Genomic DNA, 24,201 nt, shown 5'->3' with positions numbered 1-24,201 from the left:
TTGTCACAATCTCATGATAATACTTGGATGAATGAGGGGTTACTTTTTATGGATGAGCAAAGAGAGTAGTTCCTAGGGATGGAGTCTACTCCTCGTGAAGATGCTGTAAAGACTGTTGAAGTGACAACAAAGGATTTAGAATATTATATCAACTTAGGTGATAAAGCAGGATTTGAGAGTATTGACTCCAATTCTGAAAGAAGTCCTACTGTGGGTAAAATGCTGTCAAACAGCACTGCATGCTACAGGGAATTGTTTGTTAAAGGAAGGGTCCATTTGTGTGGCAATCTTCACTGTTGTCTTATGTTAAGAAATTGCCACAGACACCCCAGCCTCAGCCACCACCAAGACAAAGGAAAGATCCTCCACCAGAAGAAAGATTATGAATACTGAAGGCTCAGATAACGCTTAGTATTTGTTAGCAATAAAGCATTTTAAAAATTAAGGCATGTACATTGATTTTTTTAGACATAATGCTATACAGACTAACATACATAGTTATATAAACATAACTTTGATTATGCTTGATTTGTTTACTGTGTATTTGCTTTATTGCAGTGGTCTGGAGCTGCACTAGCAATAAAGCATTTTAAAATTAAGGCATGTACGGGCTTCCCTGGTGGCGCAGTGGTTGAAAGTCTGCCTGCCGATGCAGGGGATACGGGTTCGTGCCCCGGTCCAGGAGGATCTCACATGCCGCGGAGCGGCTGGGCCCGTGAGCCATGGCCACTGAGCCTGCACGTCCGGGGCCTGTGCTCTGCAACGGGAGAGGCCACAACAGTGAGAGGCCTGCGTACTGCAAAAAATTAAGGCATGTACAATACTGTCATGTGGATTAAATGAGTTAACAAATATAAAATGCCTAAAATAGTGCTTGATAAATGGTAAACATTCAACAAAAGCTAGCCATTATTAGTACAATTATGAACCTGTGGCAGAATGAGCTCTAAATTCATATTACTTGTTTTAAAAATAAAGTATCACTAGAAAAATAAGCAAATAATATGGTAGTCTGAATCTACTTATTATGCATTTTAACAATGATTTCTACATAAAAAATAAAGAAAAGGAAAGTAGCAAGTTTAAACCAAAACAATAAATAAAGTGAATTAATTTTCACAAAAAGTATAAGTAAGCTTTAGAAGCAAGAACTTTCTTTAAAAACCTTAAAATTTATTCAAAATATAAAATTTATTCAAAAGCAATAAAATAACAGTTTCTATGAAGTATGAACTGTATATAATAAGTAAACACAGCACAGTACCAAAAATTCCATTTTTCATGACATCAACGTCTTCTTTTAATTACAAATTTTCTCCCTGGAATAATGCAAATTAATAGATTATTATTTGAAATATTGATTTAGCATTAAAAGTCCACTATAATAATGAGGGGCATAATTTAAAGCAAGAGTGGAAAATATTTAGTCAGTTGAAAAACATAATTCAGAATGTCAGTAATGGACCACATCGATAGAAAAAGAAATAAATCTGATTGGGGGATTAGGAGGGAGAGCAAAATTAAATTAAATTGATTTTAAAAACAAAAACAGGTGACAATAAAAATAAGATATTTAGACATTGGTGTCACTTTATGGTTCAACTGAAGGCACAGTAAGAAAGATAGATGAAGGGCTACATGAAAAAAGTCAACGAAAAAGAGAGGAGAAAAAAACAGCAGGAAAGGAAAAAGACAAGAGAGAAATGTTGCACAAAGAAGGAGCACAACATACAGAAGTAGAAAAATAGAGGGAAAAGTCTCAGGAGATTCTAATACTATAGGTCAAATATTCTTGTCATATCTTGGTCTTTGCTTGGGCCAGGAATTTGAAAATATTATCATGTCTCTAGGTATTTACCTGTACTCCTACTTCATCTTGTTTTTTTTTTTCCACTTTAAATTGTTACCCAATCACTGATTTTATTAATTCTCATTTTTCATCTCGTTGCACGGTATACAGGACCATATTTTGTAAACTACTTTCTTTTTGAAAATAAGAGGGATAAATAATACTCCTTTCAACTTCCTAATAAACTGTAAATTAGCTAATTAATTCACAACACTTCTACTGCTCTAATCTAAAACAGGAGCTCTTAACTTGAAGTCTGTGAACTCCTTGAAATTGTGTTCAAAATTGTGTGCATGTGTAACTTTTTGTGAGTTTTGAAGCTTTTGTCGGAGTCTGAAAGCAAAATACTACTGTGGTAGAGGCTTTATTGTGAATGGAATTGCCAATATAGTTAACCATTAAGAAAATCAGTATTGGGGCTGATCTTCTTGTTCCAAGAAAGGAAGCTAACACTTATTTAACATTTCTCACATACCAGTTTCTATGTTCTTTCTGCTGCACCAGTGGACTTTAAGATTGCACTCTTTGGAGCAGGGCTAATGTATGTCCTAAGCACAGTCCAATAGTGATGCCCCCAGCCCTTCTATTGCTTAAAATAAAGAGCTTTAGTTTACACCTTTACACATATTAACTGATGAGTTAAATGCTATCAGGACTCAGCCGGCTGGTTTTTACTCTCTACAGAAGTGAAACTCACACCATGAATTGGAAACAAATGTAAATATCTGACAACACCTTCAAACCAAACTTTAAAACTTTAGTCATTCACCATACCAAAGAAAGATTTTTTTAACAGTGTAGATTAAATTGGAATATGGTGGATAAAGACAATAACAAAAAAGTCTACTATAGTCAAGTGTGGCAGTGAAAGGGTTAAGGGCATGATAGCTAGGGCAAAAAACTCTGTGGTGCTCCCCTTCCCTTGGTGCTCTAAGCTTGTACTTATTTTCCTTAAAAGTTAATCCAAGGCTGCTCTGTAGTTTTTGCATGAGCAGCCATGAAAGAGGTGAGCAAGTAATTGGGTAAAGCTCAGACACAACTCACCCTCAATCAGATAAACTATCTTTGCATCTGATTGACATATTTGTGTTTCTTTATAACGTTTCATTTAAACAACATTCCTTGGCTTTTTAAAAGAGCTTAAAAAGTCTGCTTTTAAATCGGAGACCAATCCAATGTCTACTTTAGTGATGGGTGAAACAAGCTGAGAACCAGAACTAGCCTGTACATCAAGGTTCTACACCCCAATTTAAAATACTTCATGTCAAATTTTACAAAGTGGTACACAATTATTAGCAATGCACATGTAAATGACCATGAAGGTAGTTAAAGAGTAAAACCATAGCAAGTCAAAGTTTCTTTCAATAGTAGCTGTCCTAGCTCTGAATCTTCTTACTTTCCATTAGAAAAAAACAGTGAAATTAGAAAAGAAAAACAATGGAGGCCCTACAGAAAAAAGCATTGAGAAGACATCTTCAGACACCTTTTCCTCAAGATTAGGTATAATCAGTAAGTAATGACCATTAGAGAATTGAAAAAAACCCCACAGATGAGCATTTATCAAGCATCAGTCCTAGCACAGGTTTCAAAGGACACCGAATATAGTTCTCAGCAACCAAAAGAGCCAGTCCTTTCTGTCCAAGACAAAATTAAGCCAACACAGAGGCTCATGAGTTATAAGAGTCCCAAGTGAGCTTCAAGTCATGATGAGTATTGACAGTGAAACCGAGCAGGACCCTGTGGGGCTCCTGGGCACAGAAGCCTTTCTGTGTTCCCCGTTTACTGTTTGTAGAAAATAGGCTTCAGCCTCCATGACCTTCCCTGAATTCCAAAGGGCAGGTTCAAACTGTTGCTAATCAGGGAAGGGAGGGGACAGAGACAGACAAGGGAGGAACAGTCCAAAAACAATAGCGCAGCCTTGGGGCAGGGTCCTGGTTCTGCCTCAAGGGATACACATAACAATATCTTTGAGCTCTTCTGCAGAACTAAAACTCCCAACAAATGGAAGATGTTAACTACTTGAAGCATTCTTCATTCCAGAGAGAAAGTCACAGTTTGATAACCTCGAGAACCACAGAAGCTCATCAGGAAACCACCTGAGAATAGATGAAAGGAATACAGGCCCTGCACATACCCTGATCCTTATCAGCAACCCTGCCCTTGAACTATTGCTATAAAATTCCTCACCAAACTCCCTGTTTTTTTTTTTTTTTTTTTTTTTTCTTTCTGCGGTACGCGGGCCTCTCACTGCTGTGGCCTCTCCTGCTGCGGAGCACAGGCTCCGGACACGCAGGCCCAGCAGCCACAGCTCACGGGCCCAGCCGCTCCATGGCATGTGGGATCCTCCCGGACTGGGGCACGAACCCGTGTCTCCTGCATCGGCAGGCGGACTCCCAACAACTGTGCCACCAGGGAAGCCCCTCCCTGGGTTTTGAGGCTACGAGCCTGCTGTACCCCCCTTTGCCTGGCAAAGCAATAAAGCTATCCTTTCTACTTCACCCAAAACTCTGTCTCTGAAATTCAGTTCGGCATCAGTGCACAGAGGCCAAGTTTTTGGCATTAACAGTGGTTAATGCATTTAAAACTCAGCAGAGTATCACTAGTGTTAAAAAACAAAATACAACCAAGTATACTTGAAGATCGAATTGGCTTTATGAATAATGCATGAATCAGATAGCATTTCATTTAGTAAACAGAGAGGTGCTCAGAGTGGTAGGGGAAACACTGACTGAAACCGCTGCCCTAGCCAGGCACCACAGTAACCACTTGCATGAATTACCTTAAACAGGAGGTCCTGGGAAGGAATGCAGAATTAACAAGTTACCACCAACCGGAGTAATTCAGGGAAGGTCAAAAGGAGAGAGACACCAGTCCATATGTCCTACCACCCTCCCAGAATTCTCCTCGCAGGAATCCATCTTGGCTGAGTGATGTGTGCGCCACCAGGAAGGACCCTGAGTCAAAATGATTGGCCAGAGACAACCTGGAAACTAATCCCATCACCTTAAAACCTGAGACTGAAAGCCAGTGGCAGAGCAGTCCTCCTGGGTTCCCTTACCCTCCTGCTCTCCACCCAGGTGCCCCTTCCCAATAGTCTCTTGCTTTGTCAGCACATGTGTCTCCTCGGACAATTCATTTCTGAGTGTTAGACAAGAGTCCACTCTCAGGCCCTGGAAGGGGTTCCCCTTCCTGCAACAAAAGGAGCTGTACAATATGGAAGGCTTTAATAGGCAGAATCTGGGCAGGATAAGATAGTTATTAGCAAAAGAAAAGAAAGGATTGTTTCAGTCAAGGTCACCTTTCTTTGGGGGAAGGGTGGCAGGGGTCTTATCAGGCAGATTACCCCGCTAATGCTGATCAGAAAATTCCAATGATTGACTTAAAATTCCACTCCTAGGAGAGGCTGCAATTAGGTCTTGGTGTGCTGTCCTAGGGGCAAGTGACTCCACTTTGTGCTCCACCTTTTTTTTTTTTTAAACACTAGCAATAAATAAAACTATAGGTGTACAGAATTAAACTTCGGCTAGATTTTCTTAAGAACTGACTAAAGTATTATGCACTGAGTTTCCATGATAATAGAATAGGTAAATTGATTTGAAATATTCAAATCCATCTATCTTTCCCAATGACCTTAGAGTGAGAAATATTCTATCAGTTGTGTAGTAATTTTAAGTCCCACAACCTTAATCTCTAATTGACTAAGTAGTTGCAAGACCAAACTATATAATTAGACAGTACTGAAGAAAATATAAGTACAATTATGTAAATAGTATTATCAATAGTGGTTAAGAACAGAGACTCAGCTTCGTCATCTATATAGTGAGAATAATAATAGTAGCCACTAAAATAGAAGATTTGGTATTATTAGGATAATAATAGTACCTATCACAAGGTTGTTAATAAAGATTAAATGAGTTAATCTATGTAAAGCATTTAAAATAGTAAATCTATCACAAATTTATCCTATATAAATTCTATTTTACCAAAAATAAGACTCTTGCATATCCATGACTGTAAGGGCCATTGGAATATAGCAGAGGTTCTTAAAGGGAGCAGTACTCTCCCCTAGGGAACATTCTGGAAATCTGTAAGAGTACTTGTTGGTTGTCACTATGATGGGGGAAAAGGGACATCCTGCCGCTGGCACAGAATAGACAGGGACAAAAGACACCAAATGTCTTATGGTTTGCATGGCAGTTCTACACAACAAAACTATCTCCTTGGCAATCCTACTAGACTTCCCTAGTCCATTTATATTTTCCCACTCTACAAGATAACTGTTTCATACACCTCCCCTCTTCTTAAATCTCTAATACCTTACCCTGCCTTAGCTGATAACCCTGCTTCTTATTTCACTAAGAAAACAAAGGCAATTAATAATGGAATTCCTCCCCTCCCACCATGTGTTTCTTCCACTCCATGTATTTTTGTACCCTTATATTCTGCCTTCCTTCCCAGTACAGTGGATAAACTGCCCCTTCTTTTATTCAAGGCCAATTCTACTTCTCTTCTGGATCCTGTCTCCTTCAGCCTACCTTAAGGATTTTACTCCTTCCACTGTCTTGCATTATCAGTTTCCTTGTCTACTGGATCATTCCTACCAACATACAAAATGCTGTTTTATCTCTTATCCTAAAAAACAAAATAAAAAACTCTCCCTTGACATCATATTTCCCTCACTTCTCTGCTCTACTGTATATCAAGAGTTGTTTATTCTTGGTGTCTGCATTTCTTCTCCTCCCATTCTTTGCTGATTCCACTCTAATCAGGCTTTTGTCCTCACTATTACTCTGAAGCCATCCTTAAAAATGTCATTAACAGCTTCCACATTACCAAAGATGATATCAATTATCAATCCTCACTTTATTTAGCAACATTTGACACAGTTGATCTCGCCCTCCTTCTTGTAGAACATTTTTACTTGGCTTATGGAATATTATTATACTCTCCTATTTTTCTCCTATCTCACTGTTTACTTCTCAGTTAGCTTTAATTTAAATTATCAATACTCACATGCTAAAAGTAATTTAGCCTTACTAAATTAGGCTTAGTTTTTGGACTTTTTTCTTTTTTTAACCTCCACTAATTTCCTTGATTTAATCCATCATTATGGCTATAACTACCATCTATATGCAGATGATATCTAAATTTATAATTTGTCTCATAAATGCAACAATTTGTCATCTTCACCTGGACATCTAATAGAACACTCAAATTTATTAAGTCTAAAATCAAACCCTTGATTCTCTCCACGCCTCCAAATCTGCTCATCTCCTAGTATTCCTCATCTCAGTAAACGCTCAGTTACTCTGGCTAAACTCTTTGGAGTCTTTCATGACTTCTATGTCACTCAAAACCTATATCAAACACTGTTGGCTCTACCTTCAAAATATATCCAGAAATTGAACCATTCTCAACACCTTCACATCTATCCTCCTGCCTATCCACAATCATATCCTGCCTGGATTTTTACAAGTAGCCTCCTATATGGTCTCTGTTCTTGTCCCTTTATCATCCATTCTTCATCAAGCAATCAGAGTGATCCTTTAAAAACATAAATCAGATCATGTCACTTTCTTAAGCATAACCCTCCAATGTCTTCCCAGCACACTTCAAAAGGAGCTACGAGATCACTATGGCACCCCCACCTCCACTACCCCACCCTTGGCATTATCTCTTATCTCATCTCCTCCCTCTTATTTACACCAAATCATCCATACACCTCCTAGCAGTTTTTTGAACATACCAGGCATGCTACCACCTCAGGACATAGCACCTGTTCCCGTTCCTCCAGTGCTCTTCCTTCAGATACTAAAGTAGTTTAATTCCTTACTTCCTATAGGACTCTGATCAAACGTCATCTTCTCAAGAGACCTTCCCTGATCACCAGATCTAAAACAGTATACCTGAGTCACATCATATCCCCTTACCAGCTTTTCTTCATGACACTTATTTCCACCTGGCATTAGAGCATATGTTTATTTACTTGTTTATTGATGATCTCCCCACTAAAATGTAAGCTCTGTTTGGACAGGGTCTTGATCATTTTTGTTTTGTTTATTTCTATAATCCCAGTGCCTGGGTATATAGTAGATGCTCAATAAATCCTAAATGAATTAAATGGCTAAATAAATGATATACAGTAAACACAACTGTGGTTTTAAAGGCTAGATGAAAACTAATTTTATCAGGCTTTATAGAAGTTTGCCTTGTTTATTTTACCATCTTACTTGTTTGCTATACACTTGAAATTTCATAATGTGTAAATTTTGTTTTTACCAATACCATTATATTTCTAGTCTTCTGCTTATAAATAATAAATTAAGCTTTTTCTTTTTTTTTGGCTGTGCCACGTGATTTGTGGAATCTCAGTTCCCCAACCAGGGACTGAACCTGAGCCATGGCAGTGAAAGCCCAGAATCCTAACCACTAGGCTACCAGGGAACTCCCCAGATTAAGCTATTCTTAATGTAAGGAAGGATGTGGAAAAATGAATAGAAGCTCCAACAGTCTTTGTCTTGGATCCATTCTAAAAACACTTTTTGAACTTTTTAGGCCACCAAACCTATTTTGATATGTTTGAAATGAGGCAAATGGGCATTTGAAAAAAGCTGAAATTACCTGGAAGAGATTCTTTATTTCTCTGTGCAAACTATAGATTAACTGCTTATAAACAATGTCGAGTGTCTGTAAGGTATGTGTAGCAGGGACAAAGTTGCCTCTTCAGTATGATATGCTCAGGAATAACGGGAGCAGAAAAATCATGTGAATGAGATATTCTGAGCCACTATGGAAATCTACGACCAAAACAAAGGCTACCTTAATAATCTTTACTAGAATGGTTTCCAGGAAGTCTAGGAACACAACTAATTTCGGAACTCCAAAAAACATTCTCTAATACTCTGGAGTTCAAGATACTTTCCCAATATGAGGTAGAATTAGTCTTCAGTCAAATATAGAGATTATATTTAATCAAATATATAGGCTACTTTAACAAAAGTTAATTTTCAAAGATAAATTTTCAACTCTACTTATCTGGGGTAAAAGCATTCTAAACTCACAATGAAGTTTTTCATACTTTCAATATTTGTGTACATCACCTAATGGCATGAGTGCTTCATTTAAACGTATGCGTTTCCTACAGAAAATAAAATGATACTAATTGGAGACAAATTATTATAACTTCTAATGTATGAAATACATACCTGAGTTGAACCAGCACCTGTTTGCATAGAAGACTTTTTTAATAGTCTCACTTCTTTGTTTATATATCTTAGCATTCCACTAAGAGTACTGAAGTCATTATTCTCAGAACTATCATCTTCTAGGTCATGTGGGAGAGGTTTAAATGAGTCTGACGGGGTATAAGTCAGATCCTTCTGGCTTTCTTCTAATGTTGAAGGTTGTTCCAATTGCATTTTTTTAAAGCCCTGCAGTAATTCTTCAGAAAGTTCTTCATCACTACGAGTTCTGAAACTAAGGTCACTGGCACTAATAGAGTGACGTAGTTTTCTACACTTGAAGAAAGCTGTGTGAGAATGCTCAGCAAATTTTGAATCTTGAATATCAGGCGCAATTTCTACTGGAGATGTAAACGGGGCTGGTAGAAACTTGATGTGTTCTGCCCTTTCATGTCCAGAAATTTTGGCTTGCAATCTGGTTAATTCTGATTCCTGTAGAAAAATTGGTACATAGTAGGTGCTGATTACATATTTCTTAAATGAATGAATTACTGAGAAAATCAGACTCTTAGAAGTCATCTAAGTTAAACTTCATCTTAGTACAGAAATTCTTTTTATAACAACTCTTGAGTTTTCCAAGCTCTGTTAAAACCCTTCATTTTGGGAAGATTATCTATATTCACTAGAAATATGTTTAAACTGTACTAAGGAATTCCATTGAAAATTACATCTTCCTTATAGAACTTTTTCTTTCTTAGTATTGATGACAATATAAATTTCTATTCAAGACTGAAATCTTACATCTAAAAAATTTTCTGCAAAAGTATAAAAAGGTATACAATCATTTGTTAATCTTACATACATACAAAAAACAATGTCCTGCAGATTTTTCTAATAGGAAATAAATGTCTATTAGCTACTCTGCTTTATATGTCATCATCACAAGAAATCTTTACTAGAAAATTTTCAAAGAAAAACCTTTAAATGATTAATAATATTTAATAAATTAATCCTTATTAAATAAACTTTTCATTTCTGTTTTTCCATGTCCTTCATTTGGGTCCTCTGACCCAACTTTGGGATCCTAAGAATAAGATTGCATACACTGAAAAGCAATAAAGCCAAAAAAAAAAAAAAAAAAGGGAAGACATTTTAATTTCAAAAGTTAAACATACGTAGTAGTTTCCTGTTCAAATACATTCTCCTTTTCTTACAGGTATCCAAAAGATGCATATTTCTAAACCAGTCACTTTTAAACTGATAGTTTCTATCCTTTCTAAAAATACTGTGCTTATAACTAAAACTGTCATAACCACAGTGTGCACTGCAAAATGAAAGTTTAACATGCATATTTCAGTACTTTGATGTCTTTACAGTACTTTATCTAGATAAACTTGATTTATGAGTGGCAGAAGTGTCAATTTTTTTAGTAAGTCACATTTTTATAATCATAATTAATGAAGTAATTATAAAGTTGACACAGATAAGGTCATGTGCAGTTTAAGTTTTTTTAAAACTTCTGTGTGTTATCTAGCCAAACTGAGAAATGTGGTATCTCAGATAAGCAGGATTCCATTTAACTTACAGTTCAACACCTAACTTACAAAGAAATGTAGTATATTGAATATATTAAACATAATTCAACTTTTTCTTAAGACTCAGAGAAGTTCACTGTTGTGATCATTATTGTAGTGTGCAACAATACAGTGATGTCTTCAGGGCTTTCAGAAAATGAACTTAGCTTTGCTCTTACTTCCTCAAATACAAGGGTACTTGTTAGGGTACTAAAAGAAGTGAACTGGAAAGATCTGTTGCCTCAAACAGTGTTCTTCTCTTCTCCCTCACTTCTGTTTCTGTTCTCTGTCATTTACTGCTGCTGTCAATGAATTGCTTTCCATTATTTATAGTTACTTCTAATTGTTACATTTATGCCAGCTTCTGCTCTTCTATTAGCTTCTTCTTTCTTTCTCTCTTAGCCTCCTTAACTTCTCTCCAATCTAGACTTTGGAGCCAGCTGTGGTTGACTTACTTTCTACTGTCAGAAAACAAATAAATTCTACCTCTGTCTGGTACACTGGCTAATCATAGTACATGTTCTAAGATCTCTGTATGTATGGTTCATTTAAGAATTGCTGCTATTTTGACAATATTTTCACAACTTCCTAAGTATTTGAAATTAAAAGCTTCTGAATAATTGATAAGTGCAATACAATTGTATTTATCTCATTGGTAATATCTAACAAGTGAGCAGACATAATTACTGTGACAAGGGATATACAATGTAGAATTTAAAAAATTTTTAGAGTCAGTTTTGTGCAATGAAGTTTTATTATTTTGGGTAAATGTTGTAAATCCCCAGAACACTAACTATATTACTATTTCAGTAAAAGCATAGAGTGTTCAACTGAAACATAATTTTAGATTCTGTCTATTCAGCTTTCCTCTAGTACTGTGAATATAAAGTATTTTATGAGAGGAATTTAAGTGCTCAGGTTAATAATTACAAATATTTCTAAGGTATTAATTGACTGAGTTTTTTTGGTTTTCAATAACTTCCATTCTGCTGTAAAATCATTTATTCCTTCGAAACTATCAGTGAGGTTGGTCTTTTTTTAAGGTCTTAGCTGACAGTGTTAATCATACTTATTGGCAGTTTGAACTAATATTAAATTTTTTATCTCTATGCATCAATACTGAGATTAATTCAAATTCCAGAGTAAACTGTCATGATCAATAGGGGTGAATAAGTAGCAAAAGGTTATTTGAAAAATGACATATGTACTCAAAAACCAGTAAAAAAACTTTTTTAACATAATCTTGCACTTTCTACTTTATGATTTTTAGAGGAACTTGCCTGATTTCGAAAAATGCTCCTACTTTTTCTTTTTTATATATATCTTTATTGGAGTATAATTGCTTTACAATGTTGTGTTCGTTTCTGTTGTACAACAAAGTGAATCAGCTATATGCATACATATATCCCCTCCTTCTTGAACCTCCCTCCCACCCTCCCTATCCCACCCCTCTAGGTCATCACAAAGCATTGAGCTGATCTCCCTGTGCTATGAAGCAGCTTCCCACTAATGCTCCTACTCCTAAAGTACACCAAGTATAAAACTCTCTAAAGTAAACATTATGATTAAGTTGGTGTTTGCACAAGTTCCAGGCCAAGATGGCGATACAGGCTCCTATCATATCTCCTCCCACACACAAAACACCAAATCTACAGCTACATAAGGAACAATTCCCTTCAAAAGAAACAAGCTGAGAAACATCTACACATTGGGTGGATAAGAAAATGCCCATGCCAAAACTAGTAGGAAAGCTGAGACTCACTTTTGCCATAAACCCCACATCAAGCACAGGGCCATACAATGGGAGGGAACACCTGACTTCCAGTTTCTTCCTTAGAAGCAAAGGGTTTGGATCCCACATCTAGTGCTTCAACTTTTAAGACTTCCACCTGAGTGATGGGCCCTCAAAACACTTAGCTGTGAAAGCCAACAGGGCTTGAGTCTGACACACAAGATTACAGCAAACAAAGAAGCAGTTCTTAAGGCTTCCAAGGATATACCATGGCTATCCCCTTAGAACTCAGTACAGAAGGAACAGTACAAGGGAACCCTGTAAGACTATCAGCAGAAATTGCATGCCAGAAGCTACTGGCAATGATATATTCAAAGTGCTGAAAGAAAAAAACTGCCAACCAAGAACACTCTTCCTGGGACTTCCCTGGTGGTGCAGTGGTTAAGAATCCGCCCTGTCAATGCAGGGGACACAGGTTTGATCCCTGGTCCGGGAAGATCCCATATGCCATGGAGCAACTAAGCCTGTGCACCACAACCACTGAGCCAGTGCTCTAGAGCCCACGTGCCACAACTACTGAGCCTGTGTGCTGCAACTACTGAAGTCCGTGCACCTAGAGCCCATCCGCAACAAGAGAAGCCACTGCAATGAGAAGCCCCTGCTCACTGCAGATGGAGAAAGCCCACGTGCAGCAACAAAGGCCCAACGCAGCCAAAATAAATAAATAAATTAATTAATTAAATTAAATACTCTTTGAGTTTAAAAAAAAAAAAAGAATACTCTTCCTGGCAGTTGTCCTTCAGAAATGAAAGAGAGATAAAGCATTTTCCAGAGAAGCAAAAGCTGAAAGAGCTCATCTCCACTGACTAACCTTACAAGAAATGTTACAGGGACTTCTTCAAGCTGAAATAAAAGGACACTAATTATTAACAGGAAAACATGAAAATTTAAATCTCACTGATAAAGGTAAATATACAGTTAAATTCATAATACTCTAATGTTGTAATAGTGGTAAGTAAATTACTTATAACTATAGTATGAAATTTAAAAGACAAAAGTATTAAAAGTAACTAAAACTACAATGATTTGTTAATAGGTACACTGATAAAAAGAAGTAAATTTTGACATCAAAAACAAAATAAAGGGGGGACAGAGTAAAAATGTAAAGCTTTAGTATACATTCAAAGTTAAGTTCTTACCAACTTAAAATAGACTGTTATACATGTACGATGTTTTATGTAAGCCTCAAGAAAACTACAAAGCAAAACTTATCATAGATACACAAAAGATAAAGGAAACTAAACATTCCACTATAGAAAATCATCAAATTATAAAGGCAGAGAGCAACAGAAGAAGAAAGGAATGAAGGAATTAAAAACAGCCAGAGAACAATGAACAAAATGGCAATAGTAGGTCCATACCTATCAATAATTAAATATAGATGGACTAAATTCTCTAATCAAATGACAGAGTGGTTTAATTAAAAAATAAGACCTAACTGTATACTGCCTAGAAAGACTCACTTCAGTTTTAAGGACACACATAGACTGAAAGTGAAGGGACGTAAAAATATATTCCATGTAAATGGAAACCAAAAGAAAGCTGAGATAACTACACTTATTTAAAAAAAAAAAAACAGACTTTAGGCCAAAAGTGTAACAAGAGACAAAGAGGGTCATTATATAATGATAAAGGGGTCAATCCAACAAAAGAATATAACATTTGTAAATATTTTGCACCTAAGAAACACAGGAGCACCTAAATATATAAAGCAAGTGTTAACAGACAGCAACATATTAATGTAGGGGACTTCAATATCCCAGTTTCATCAATGGACAGATCATCCAGACAGAAAACCAATAAGAAAACATTGGACCTGAACTACAAGTTAGACCAAATGGACTTAACATTTACAGAACATTCCATCCAACACATGACAGGAGTATACATATTCTTCTCATGTGCATATGGAACATTCTCCAGGACAGATCATATGTTAGGTCACAGAACAAGTCTTAATAAATTTAAGAAGATTAAAATCATATCAAGCATCTTCCAATTACAGTGGTATAAAAGTAGAAATCGATTATAAGAAGAAAACTGGAAAATTCACAATTACTTGGAGATTAAACAACATGCTACATAACAACCAATGTGTCAAAGAATAAATCAACAGAGAAATCAAAATTATCTTAAGACAAATTAAAATGGAAATATAATACATCAAAACTTATGGGACACAGCAAAAGCAGATATAAGAGGGAAGTTTATAGCAATAAATGCCTACATTAAGAAACAAGAAAGATATCAAATAAAACAACCTAAATTTCTACCTTAGGAAATAAAAAAGGAAGACCAAACTAAGCCCAAAGTTAGTAGAAGGAAGGAAATAAATATCAGAGTGGAAATAAACAGAGACTAAAAAGACATAGAAAATATCAATGAACCTAAGAGCTGAGTTTTTAAAAAGATAAACACAATAGACAAACCTTTAGCAAGGCTTAACAAGAAAAAAAGAGAACTTAAATAAATAAAATCAGAAATGAAAGAGGAAACGTTACAACTTGACACCAAAAAATACTAAGGATCAAAAGGGACTACTATGAACAATTATACACTAAATACTTGGTCAGCAAAGAAAAAAATGGGTAAAATCCTAGAAACATACAACTCAAGACTGAATCATGAAGAAAATATAAAATGAGATCTCAATAGACCAATTACTAGTAAGGAGATTGAATCAGTAATAATAATAATAAAAAAAAATCTCCCAACAACAAAAGTCTAGAACCAAATGGCTTTATTGGTGAATTCTAACAAACATTTAAGAATTAATACCAATCCTCCTCAAACTAGTCTAAAGAAAAGAGGAGGGAACATTTCCAAACTCACTTTACCAGGCCAGCGTTACCCTGATACCAAAACCAGACAAGGATGCCACAAGAAAAGAAAATTACAGGCCAATATCACTGATGAACATAGACATGAAAATCTTCAAAAAATATTAGCAAAATGAATGGCCATCATCAAAAAATCTACAAACAATAAATGCTGGAGACAGTGTGGAGAAAAGGGAACCCTCCTACACTGTTGGTGGGAATATAAATTGGTACAGCCACGATGGAGGTTCCTTAAAAAACTAAAAATAGAGCTACCATACAATTCAGCAATCCCACTCCTGGGCATATATCTGGAGGAAACCATAATTTGAAAGGATGCATCCACCCTGATGTTCATTGCAGCACTATTTACATCAGCCAGGACATGGAAGCAACCTAAATATCCATCAACAGAGGAATGCATAAAGAAGATGTGGTACATATATACAATGGAATATTACTCAGCTACAAAAAGGAACGAAATAATGCCATCTGCAGCGACATGGATGGACCTAGAGACTGTCATATGGAGTGAAGTAAGTCAGAAAGAGAAAGACAAATATCATATAATATCACTTATATGTGGAATCTAGAAAAATGGTACAGATGAACTTATTTGAAAAGCAGAAATAGAGTCACAGATATAGAAAACAAACTTATGGTTACCAAGGGGGAAGGTAGGCAGATGGGATGAACTGGAAGATTGGGACTGACATATATACAGCACTATAAATAAAATAGATAACAAATGAGAACCTACTGTCTAGCACAGGGACCTCTACTCAGTGCTCTGTGGTGACCTGGATGGGAAGGGAATCTAAAAAAGAGTGGATGTATGTATATGTATAACTGATTCACTTTGCTGTACAGCAGAAACTAACACAACATTGTAAAGCAACTATACTCCAATATCACTTAATAAAAAAAAAGTACTTTAAAATAAATAAATATTTAAAAAAAATATTAGCAAACAGAATTCAACAATGCATTAAAAGAATCATATACCATGATCAAGTGGGATTAGGTCCAGGGATAAGGATGGTTCAACATCTGCAAATCAATGAGATACTACATTAACAAAATGAAGGATAAAAGTCATATGATCATCTCAAAAGATGCAGAAAAAGCACCTGACAAAGTTCAATATCCATTCATGATGAAAATGCACAACACGTGGTTATAGGGGGAATGTACCCCAACATAATAAAGGTCATATATGACAAACCCACAGTTAACATATTACTCAACAGTGAAAAACTGAAAGCATTTCCTTTAAGATCAGGAACAAGACAAGGATGCCCACTCTCACCACTTCTATTCAATACAGAATTGGGAGTCCTAGCCAGAGAAATTAGGGGGGGAAAAAAAGGAATACAAGGAATCCAAATTGGAAAGGAAGAAGTAAAACTGTAACTGTTTGTAAATGACATGATATTATATATAGAAAACCCTAAAGACGCCATCAAAAAACTGTTAGAACTAGTAAATGAATTCAGTAAACAGCAGGATACAAAATAAGTATATAAAGATCTGTTCTACTTCTATATATTAATAATGAATTATCAGAAAGAGAAATTAGTAAAATAATCCCATTTATAATTTCATAGAAAAGAATAAAATGCCTAGAAAAACATTTATCCAAGGAGGTGAAAGACCTGTACACTGAAAACTGTAAGACACTGATGAAAGAAACTGAAGAAGATACAAATAAATGGAAAGATATTCTGTGCTCATGAACTGGAATAATTAATATTGTGAAAATGTCCTTACTATCCTAAGTGATCTACAGATTCAATTCAACCCCCATCAAAATTCCAATGGCATTTTTCACAGAAATAGAACAAGGTATCCTAAAATTTGTATGGAACCACAAAAGACCCCAAATAGCCAAAGCAATCTTGAAGAAGAACAAAGCTGGAAGCATCACAATTCCTGATTGCAAACCATGTTACAAAGCTATAGTGTAGTACATATTAGCATAGAAATGGACACACAGATCAATGGAACAGAATAGATGGCCCAGAAATAAACCCATGCATGTATAGCCAATTAATTTATGACAAATGAGCTAAGAATATACAATACAATGGAAAGAATAGTATCTTCAATGAATGGTGCTGGCAAAACTGGAGAGCCAGATGCAAAAGAATGAAACTGGACCCCGATCCTACACTATACATAAAAATCAACTCAAACTGTATTAAAAGCTTAAATTTATGACCTGAAACCATAAAACTCTTATAAGAAAAAACATGGGGTAAGCACCTTGATATCAGGCGTGGTGATGATTTTTTGGATTTGACACTAAAAGCAAAGGCAACAAAAGCAAAAATAAAAAAGAGGGACTATATAAACTAAAAAGCTTCTGCACAGCAATGGAAACCAATAAAATGAAAAGGCAACCCACAGAATGGGAAAAAATATTTGCAAATCATTTACTGATAAGGAGTTAATATCCAAAATACATAAAGAACTCATACAACTCAAAAGCAAAGAAACAATCTAATTAAAAACTGGGCAGAGGAACTGAATATACATTTTTTTCAAAAAAGATATACAAAGAGCCAATAGGTACATGAAAAGGTACTCAATATCACTAATCATCTGGGAAGTGCAAATCAAAATCAAATGAGATATCACCTTATACGGTTAGAATGGCTATCATCAAAAAGACAAGAGATGAGTGTTGGCAAGGGTGTGGAAGAAAGGGAGCCCTTGTGCACTGTTGGTGGGCATGTAAACTGGTACAGCCATTAAGGAAAACAGCATGGAGGTTCCTCCAAAAATTAAAAATAGAACTATCATTTGATCCAGCAATACCACTTCTGGGTATATATTCAAAGGGAATGAAAACAGGTTATCAGAGATATCTGTACTCCTATGTTCATTGCAGCATTATTCACAATAGCTCAGATAAGGAAAAAACCTAAGCGCCCATCAACGGATGAATGGATAAAGAAGATGTGGTACTACCAAACGTAAAATAGATAGCTAGTGGGAAGCAGCCACATAGCACAGGGAGATCAGCTCGGTGCTTTGTGACACCTAGAGAGGTGGGATAGGGAGGGTGGGAGGGAGGGAGAAACAAGAGGAAAGAGATATGGGGACATATGTATATGTATAACTGATTCACTTTGTTATAAAGCAGAAACTAACACACCATTGTAAAGCAATTATACTCTAACAAAGATGTTAAAAAAAAAAAGATGTGGTAAATATACATACAATGGAATATACAATGTGCCCTTTGGAACAACATGAATGGACCTTGAGGGCATTATGCTAAGTGAAATAAAACAGAGAAAGACAAATACTGCATGATATCACTTATGTGTGTAATCTTAAAAAAGTCAAACTCATAGAAACAGTGAGCAGGAAAGTGGTTGCCAGAGGCTGGGTGGTGGGGGAAATAGGAGAGGTTGCTAAAAGGGTACAACCTTTCAAGTATAAGATGACTAAAGTCTGAGGGATCTAATGTATAACATGATGACTATAGTTGGTAACACTAGTTGTATAATTGAAATTTGCTGAAAGAGTAGAACTTGAATGTTCTCACACACACACAAAAAAAATTTTTTAAAGTTCATGGTTGAACGTAAACTATTTCTCCTGTGGTAATATGATACATATCAAATTAATAATGTCCAAATTCAGTGTCTTCTAAATAAAGTGCATTTTATTCAAACAGGTCAATTTTTGGTTATTTAGTCCTCTACAAACTACAAGGATGGGAAAATAAGTCATAAATTTACTTCATTATAGTTCTGCTTTATGTACTTTTATATGTTTACTTACTTTAATAAGTAATGCTTCATTTGTAGCTTCAATTACTTCATTCCTGTCCTGGACTTGTTGATGCAAATTGCTTACAGTGTCCTGAGCTTCTTCTAATTCTAGTTTTGCTTTCTCTAACTGTTCATTTAGTTGCTGAACAGAAGTCTTTTGAGAATCAGCAGTAATCTTCCACTTTGCATGCTTCTCCTGATGTGAAATCATCTACATAGCCCCAAAATTGAAAAGGAAAGGAAGAAAGAAAACAGGGTGAAGTTGGTTTCAACAACATTCTAATACTTTCCATTTCCACTTAAATGAAAGTAAGTTCTGTTTGTAGTTACAAACATGATTTCTCAACAAATAACATACTAGAGGGAAAAAGGGGAGAAGGAACCCATAGTTTTAAATTTACTTAAGAACAGTTAACTAAATAGCATGGACTTCTTTTGGATCCTGATTTGAACAAATCAGCTATAAAGACATTTTTGTGATAACTGAGGAAATCTGAACAATGACTGGATGTTTGATGATATTAAGGAATTAAAGTCAATTTTTAGGTGTGATAATAGCATTGTGGTTATGTTTTTTTAAAATAGCCCTCATCCGACTTCCCTAATGGCGCAGTGGTTAAGAATCCACCTGCCAAAGCAGGGACACGGGTTCGAGCCCTGGTCCAGGAAGATCCCACATGCCTCAGAGCAACTAAGCCCATGCGCCACAACTACTGAGCCTGTGCTCTAGAGCCCGCGAGCCACAACTACTGAAGCCCCCGTGCCTAGAGCCCATGCTCCGCAACAAGAAATACCACCGCAATGAGAAGCCCGCGCACCGCAATGAAGACCCAACGCAGCCAAAAATAAAAATAAATAAATAAATTTATTAAAATAGCCCTTATCTTTTAGAAATGTTTACGGATGAAACAATCATGTTTGGGATTTGCTTCAAAACAATATGTGATATATGGGGGAGCGTGGGGGAGGGAAGAAAGGGAAGTGAGTGAGGTTAAAGATATGGTGGCCATACTTCCCAGTTTGCCTACAGTTATGCCTGGTATCCTGGTGTAGTTACTAATAGCACCCTTTTTCATTCTCAAAAGTATTTCCTTTTAGATAAAAGAGATGGTCAACATACTTATAGATTAAATCAAATTGGCCGGGAGTTGATAATTACTGAAGTTGAACAATATATAGGAAGATTTATATCATTCTACTTTTGAGTATGTTTAAAATTTTCCATAATAAAGTTCAAAAAAATCTCATTTTCATTGAAAAAAAATCAGGAGTTTTGCAATTAAATGACTTTTCTGACAACTCTGAAATCTGTATTTTAAAAATTACAGTTAAAAATTATTGGTCCCCTTTCCTATTACTTTAATGACATATTCTCTCATTTTTATATTCAACCAACATACACACTTTAAAAATATCTTTGTTAAGAAAAACAAAAAAAACCTATATATATATATTTTAACCTGTAAGTATTTATTTTAATTACTCCTATTTGAAGGTCCTTATTTTTGGAAAATAGCAAGGCATTTTATTATCCACTCTTTCCATTCCTTAAAGGCTTCTACAGGTTTTGGCAAGTTCACATTATTCTCATGACTATGTTTTGGAGGGAGGTGTGTCAGCAGATTCATCTTCAATCCACCTCACCAGGGCTTTGTACCCTTCCACAGTGCTACAACCAATAGCATGCTGTAACTTGTGTAAACAGATAGGGTAAAGGTTTAGGGGGCACTGGTCAGCTTTTTCCAAATCTTTGGAACTTTGTATTAGATGTTCAAGCCACTGGCAGTGTTAAAGTCCAAATATATGTCCAATCTCATGGGTTAAAGTCTTATAGGATCAAAGTGGCAAAACACTAGTCATTTCGGGAATGTAATAGTTATCAAAAATTGAATAGTCGTTTGAAGGTGTTCTCTGCAGCTTCTTTACCTTGCCTTCATAAGATAAACTATAGAAAAACCCGCCATACCTGACAAGGCTGAATATCCCCATACCATCTGTTAAAGAGGCCTGTCCAAAGGCAAAATTCCAGGGAATCTCTTGGGTAAAGCTCAATCAATGTTATTCCCACAACACAGAAGGCATCTTTAGGTTTCTAATTTTTTAGAACTTCAGGGTGTGCCCTGCATGATTTGTAGGTTTTGTATATTATCACTGACTCTAAAAGAACACCTTGCAGAGACAGGAACTGGTTCTAGGAGCTTTACTGTCAAGCTACAGAAAAATGCTTCACAGTAGCCCTTGAGTCATTTAATATATTCTTCACTGATAACTCTGGTGTTTCCTAGAGATCCAATGCACTGTATATAAATACTGCATTTCTTTGGAGAGGGTGTCTTTCTGTAAGAATCACTGAAAAACTTTTCAGAAGTCTTGGGGAGCCTCAGGATGGGAGGTATCCAATCTGATCACGAATGCAAAATGGGTCCAAAGGTATCACCGTCTGGCTGGAAGGCTTCATTTATCAAAAGCTGTTCCACCAGCATCTAACTTTTACTGTGACACAAGTGCTGGGTTCTTAAGATGAGAGCTGTTTTTAGTGTCTGTTTAGAGTGCCATACTGTTTGCATAATGAAAGGTCTCTTCCATTCACATCGTTTTCCTATGTAGAGCTTTCATTTTTCTGTTTGAATGGGTTAAACAGCTGTTTCACCACGAGGCTTAAAAGGACCAGCATGTCTGGGGCCTGACTGGAAAAGCATTGTGCTGGGTGCCTTCATCCCCGAAAGGCCTCCAAGACACCAGTTGCAGCCCCTGTGCGAGTGTCCATATTAGGTGTTTTTATATGATGCATATAAAATATTAATACCAGATATTAAATAGCAATACTAGAACCAATTTTTACAATTCATTTTATGTACTATCTGCTTATAAATAATTTCAGGATGCTTATAAAACTAAAAGTAAAAAGTTGGATGATTAAAATAAAAGTAGAAATGCAGACCACGTAATAACAGCATACTGAGTAGTTCCTGGCAAATACTTGAGATGGACCAATTATTACTGATGGTCACTAAGTTGACCAGCTAATATCAAATAATTATGCTGAACTCATCAGCATTCACATTTGTCTCTAAAGACCAGAGGTTGTAATCTCTTGGCCTGAGGACTGGATTCAGCAAATGTGTTTTGTTTGGCAGACAATGTTTTCAAAGAGATTTGACTCTAAATGCATTTAAACAAGACATGGTGACCACAAACCCAACTTATCCCTCACAAAGATGTTACCAAACTCCCTAGAAATGAGTTTAATATAAATGTATTTGCAATCATTGCCATACGGAAAAATGCTTTATTAGAACTTCATAAGTAATTTATTCAGATCTTAAACATAAATTCTGGATATCTTCAAATATAGTTTTTAAAAAGACAAGAAATGCTATTCTAATGGGTGACACTGCCCATTTCTAAAAAGGCTCAGGACACATGGATAGATAAAAAGTATTGTACTGCCTCTCTAACTTACTATCAGAGCAAATGTTGAAAATTACAACACATTAACAGATCTACATCACATGAAACGGCTTATATTGGTTATTAAATACCTCCAGTTAGTTTTGGCAAGCACTATTTTATAACCAATGATACAATGATAATGATGTGCCAGGCTCTGGTGTAAGAACTTTAACTACACTAATTCATTTAATCCTCAACACAGTTTTATGAAATAGATAGCATTATTATATCCATTTTAGTTAAAGATGTTAAGTTAGTTGCCCAAGGTTACATAAGTGTCAAGTAATGAGCTGAGATTTAGAACCAGGATGCCTGGCTAAAGAATTCAAGCTCTTAACCCCACAGAATATTAGTTCACTGGATATGAAGCGAAAGTTATATGTTTAGGATACCAGAAATGGAAGACTACATGTATTACTCTATAATGAACATTTAAGAGCTAGACTTATACTTTGTTCAGATAGATCAACACACTTTAGCAGGGGGTAATAGAACAAATTAAATTTTTATTTACCTCTAGATGATAAGCTTCTTTGACAGATTCTACTTCTGCTGACAATTTCTTGATTTCTGCTTGCATTCTTGCTTCTAACTGAGCTTCACGTACTTGAGAAGTCCCCAGTTCTTCAGCTAAATGTTTTCCATGAGCTTCCTTAAAATGACATATTAAGTAAAGGTTACATTACTTGTTTATTTGGTTATTATAGCTAAACAACTCAGCACATTTATAGAAGTATCTTAATCTTTTATAATACTATATACTCATACACAGTTACCATATTAAATGTACACTTAAAAAATGTATTAATCTAGATTTTAATCTAGATGTTTAAGAGAGTACTAATGGGAAAGTATCAGTATATTGTTTGTTATCATAATATAATAGAAGTTCACTAACCAATGCATTTTGTAAAATAAAATAATAACCACAGAACACTGAACTTTGGCAGATAATAGTCTGCTCTTAGGTATGGGTATGCATTTTTGCTCACCAGATGTGCTGTTTGCTTATCTACAGTCAGTTGTGTATTTATCCAGACCTATTTATGCTAGTTGTGTTTGTGACTACAATTATGTAATTTTATTATACATTATGAACATTGATGAAATATGCATGTAAAAGGAATGTTTTTATAAACTAAGTTATATGCTTTGAGAAAATTCAATAAGTGAGTCACAAACATTTGCTACCCAATTAGAACCAGTCAGGATAGTTGTAAAATATTGTGTGAAATCCCATAAAAAATATAAGAGATGCTATCCTCTGATTGATTCACAAATGTCTTTCAATTCTTTTTCCATTTTAAGAAACCAAAATTGGAAACTATAGATGATGGAATATGAGTATGGTTTATGCAAGAAAGACTAGGTGGAATTTTAATCAAGTGATCCTACCATACACCAAAAACCAAGATTTGGTCCCACATTAAAAGATTAACGCATGAATATAAACTTAGATTTTTGGGTTAAAATATAATACTTAAAGTGTCATTTTTTTTAAATAAATGTATTTTGTTTATTTATTATTTTTGGCTGGATTGGGTCTTCGTTGCTGCGCAGGCTTTCTCTAGTTGCAGAGAGCAGGGGCTACTCTTCGTTGTGGTGCGTGGGCTTCTCACTGTGGTGGCTTCTCTTGTTGTGGAGCACGGGCTCTAGTCAGGCAGGCTTCAGGAGTTGAGGCACGGTAGCTGGGCACACGGGCCTAGTTGCTCTGCAGCATGTGGGATCTTCCTGGACCAGGGCTCGAA

The 24,201-nt window shown here is 35.8% G+C and overlaps 1 protein-coding gene and 1 pseudogene across 7 annotated transcripts in view; both read right to left on the bottom strand.

Annotated features, from left to right (window-relative positions):
* Positions 1 to 1,250: 1,250 nt before the first annotated feature.
* CCDC18 (coiled-coil domain containing 18) overlaps positions 1,251 to 24,201 on the bottom strand; it is a 115,010-nt gene continuing 92,059 nt past the window's right edge. For 3 of the 7 annotated variants that reach the window (XM_060090137.1, XM_060090138.1, XM_060090139.1), the window contains 4 exons: positions 22,968 to 23,105; positions 19,011 to 19,211; positions 9,055 to 9,522; positions 1,251 to 1,319 (listed from right to left, as the gene is read on the bottom strand). In XM_060090137.1, the coding sequence (XP_059946120.1) occupies positions 1,305 to 1,319; positions 9,055 to 9,522; positions 19,011 to 19,211; positions 22,968 to 23,105 (822 nt within the window). In that variant the 3' untranslated portion in view covers positions 1,251 to 1,304. Of the gene's footprint in view, positions 1,320 to 8,970; positions 9,523 to 13,219; positions 13,240 to 16,220; positions 16,266 to 19,010; positions 19,212 to 22,967; positions 23,106 to 24,201 lie in introns of those variants that run through there. The other 4 variants (XM_060090140.1, XM_060090141.1, XM_060090142.1 and 1 more) reach the window with 4 other exon arrangements.
* On the bottom strand, positions 20,500 to 21,458 carry LOC132480825 (archaemetzincin-2-like; annotated as a pseudogene).

The sequence above is a fragment of the Mesoplodon densirostris genome, chromosome 2 (genome assembly GCF_025265405.1).
Source record: "Mesoplodon densirostris isolate mMesDen1 chromosome 2, mMesDen1 primary haplotype, whole genome shotgun sequence".
NCBI lineage: Eukaryota > Metazoa > Chordata > Mammalia > Artiodactyla > Ziphiidae > Mesoplodon > Mesoplodon densirostris.
Note: the sequence above shows the minus strand (reverse complement) of the source record. Positions and strands in the feature narration are given on the sequence as shown.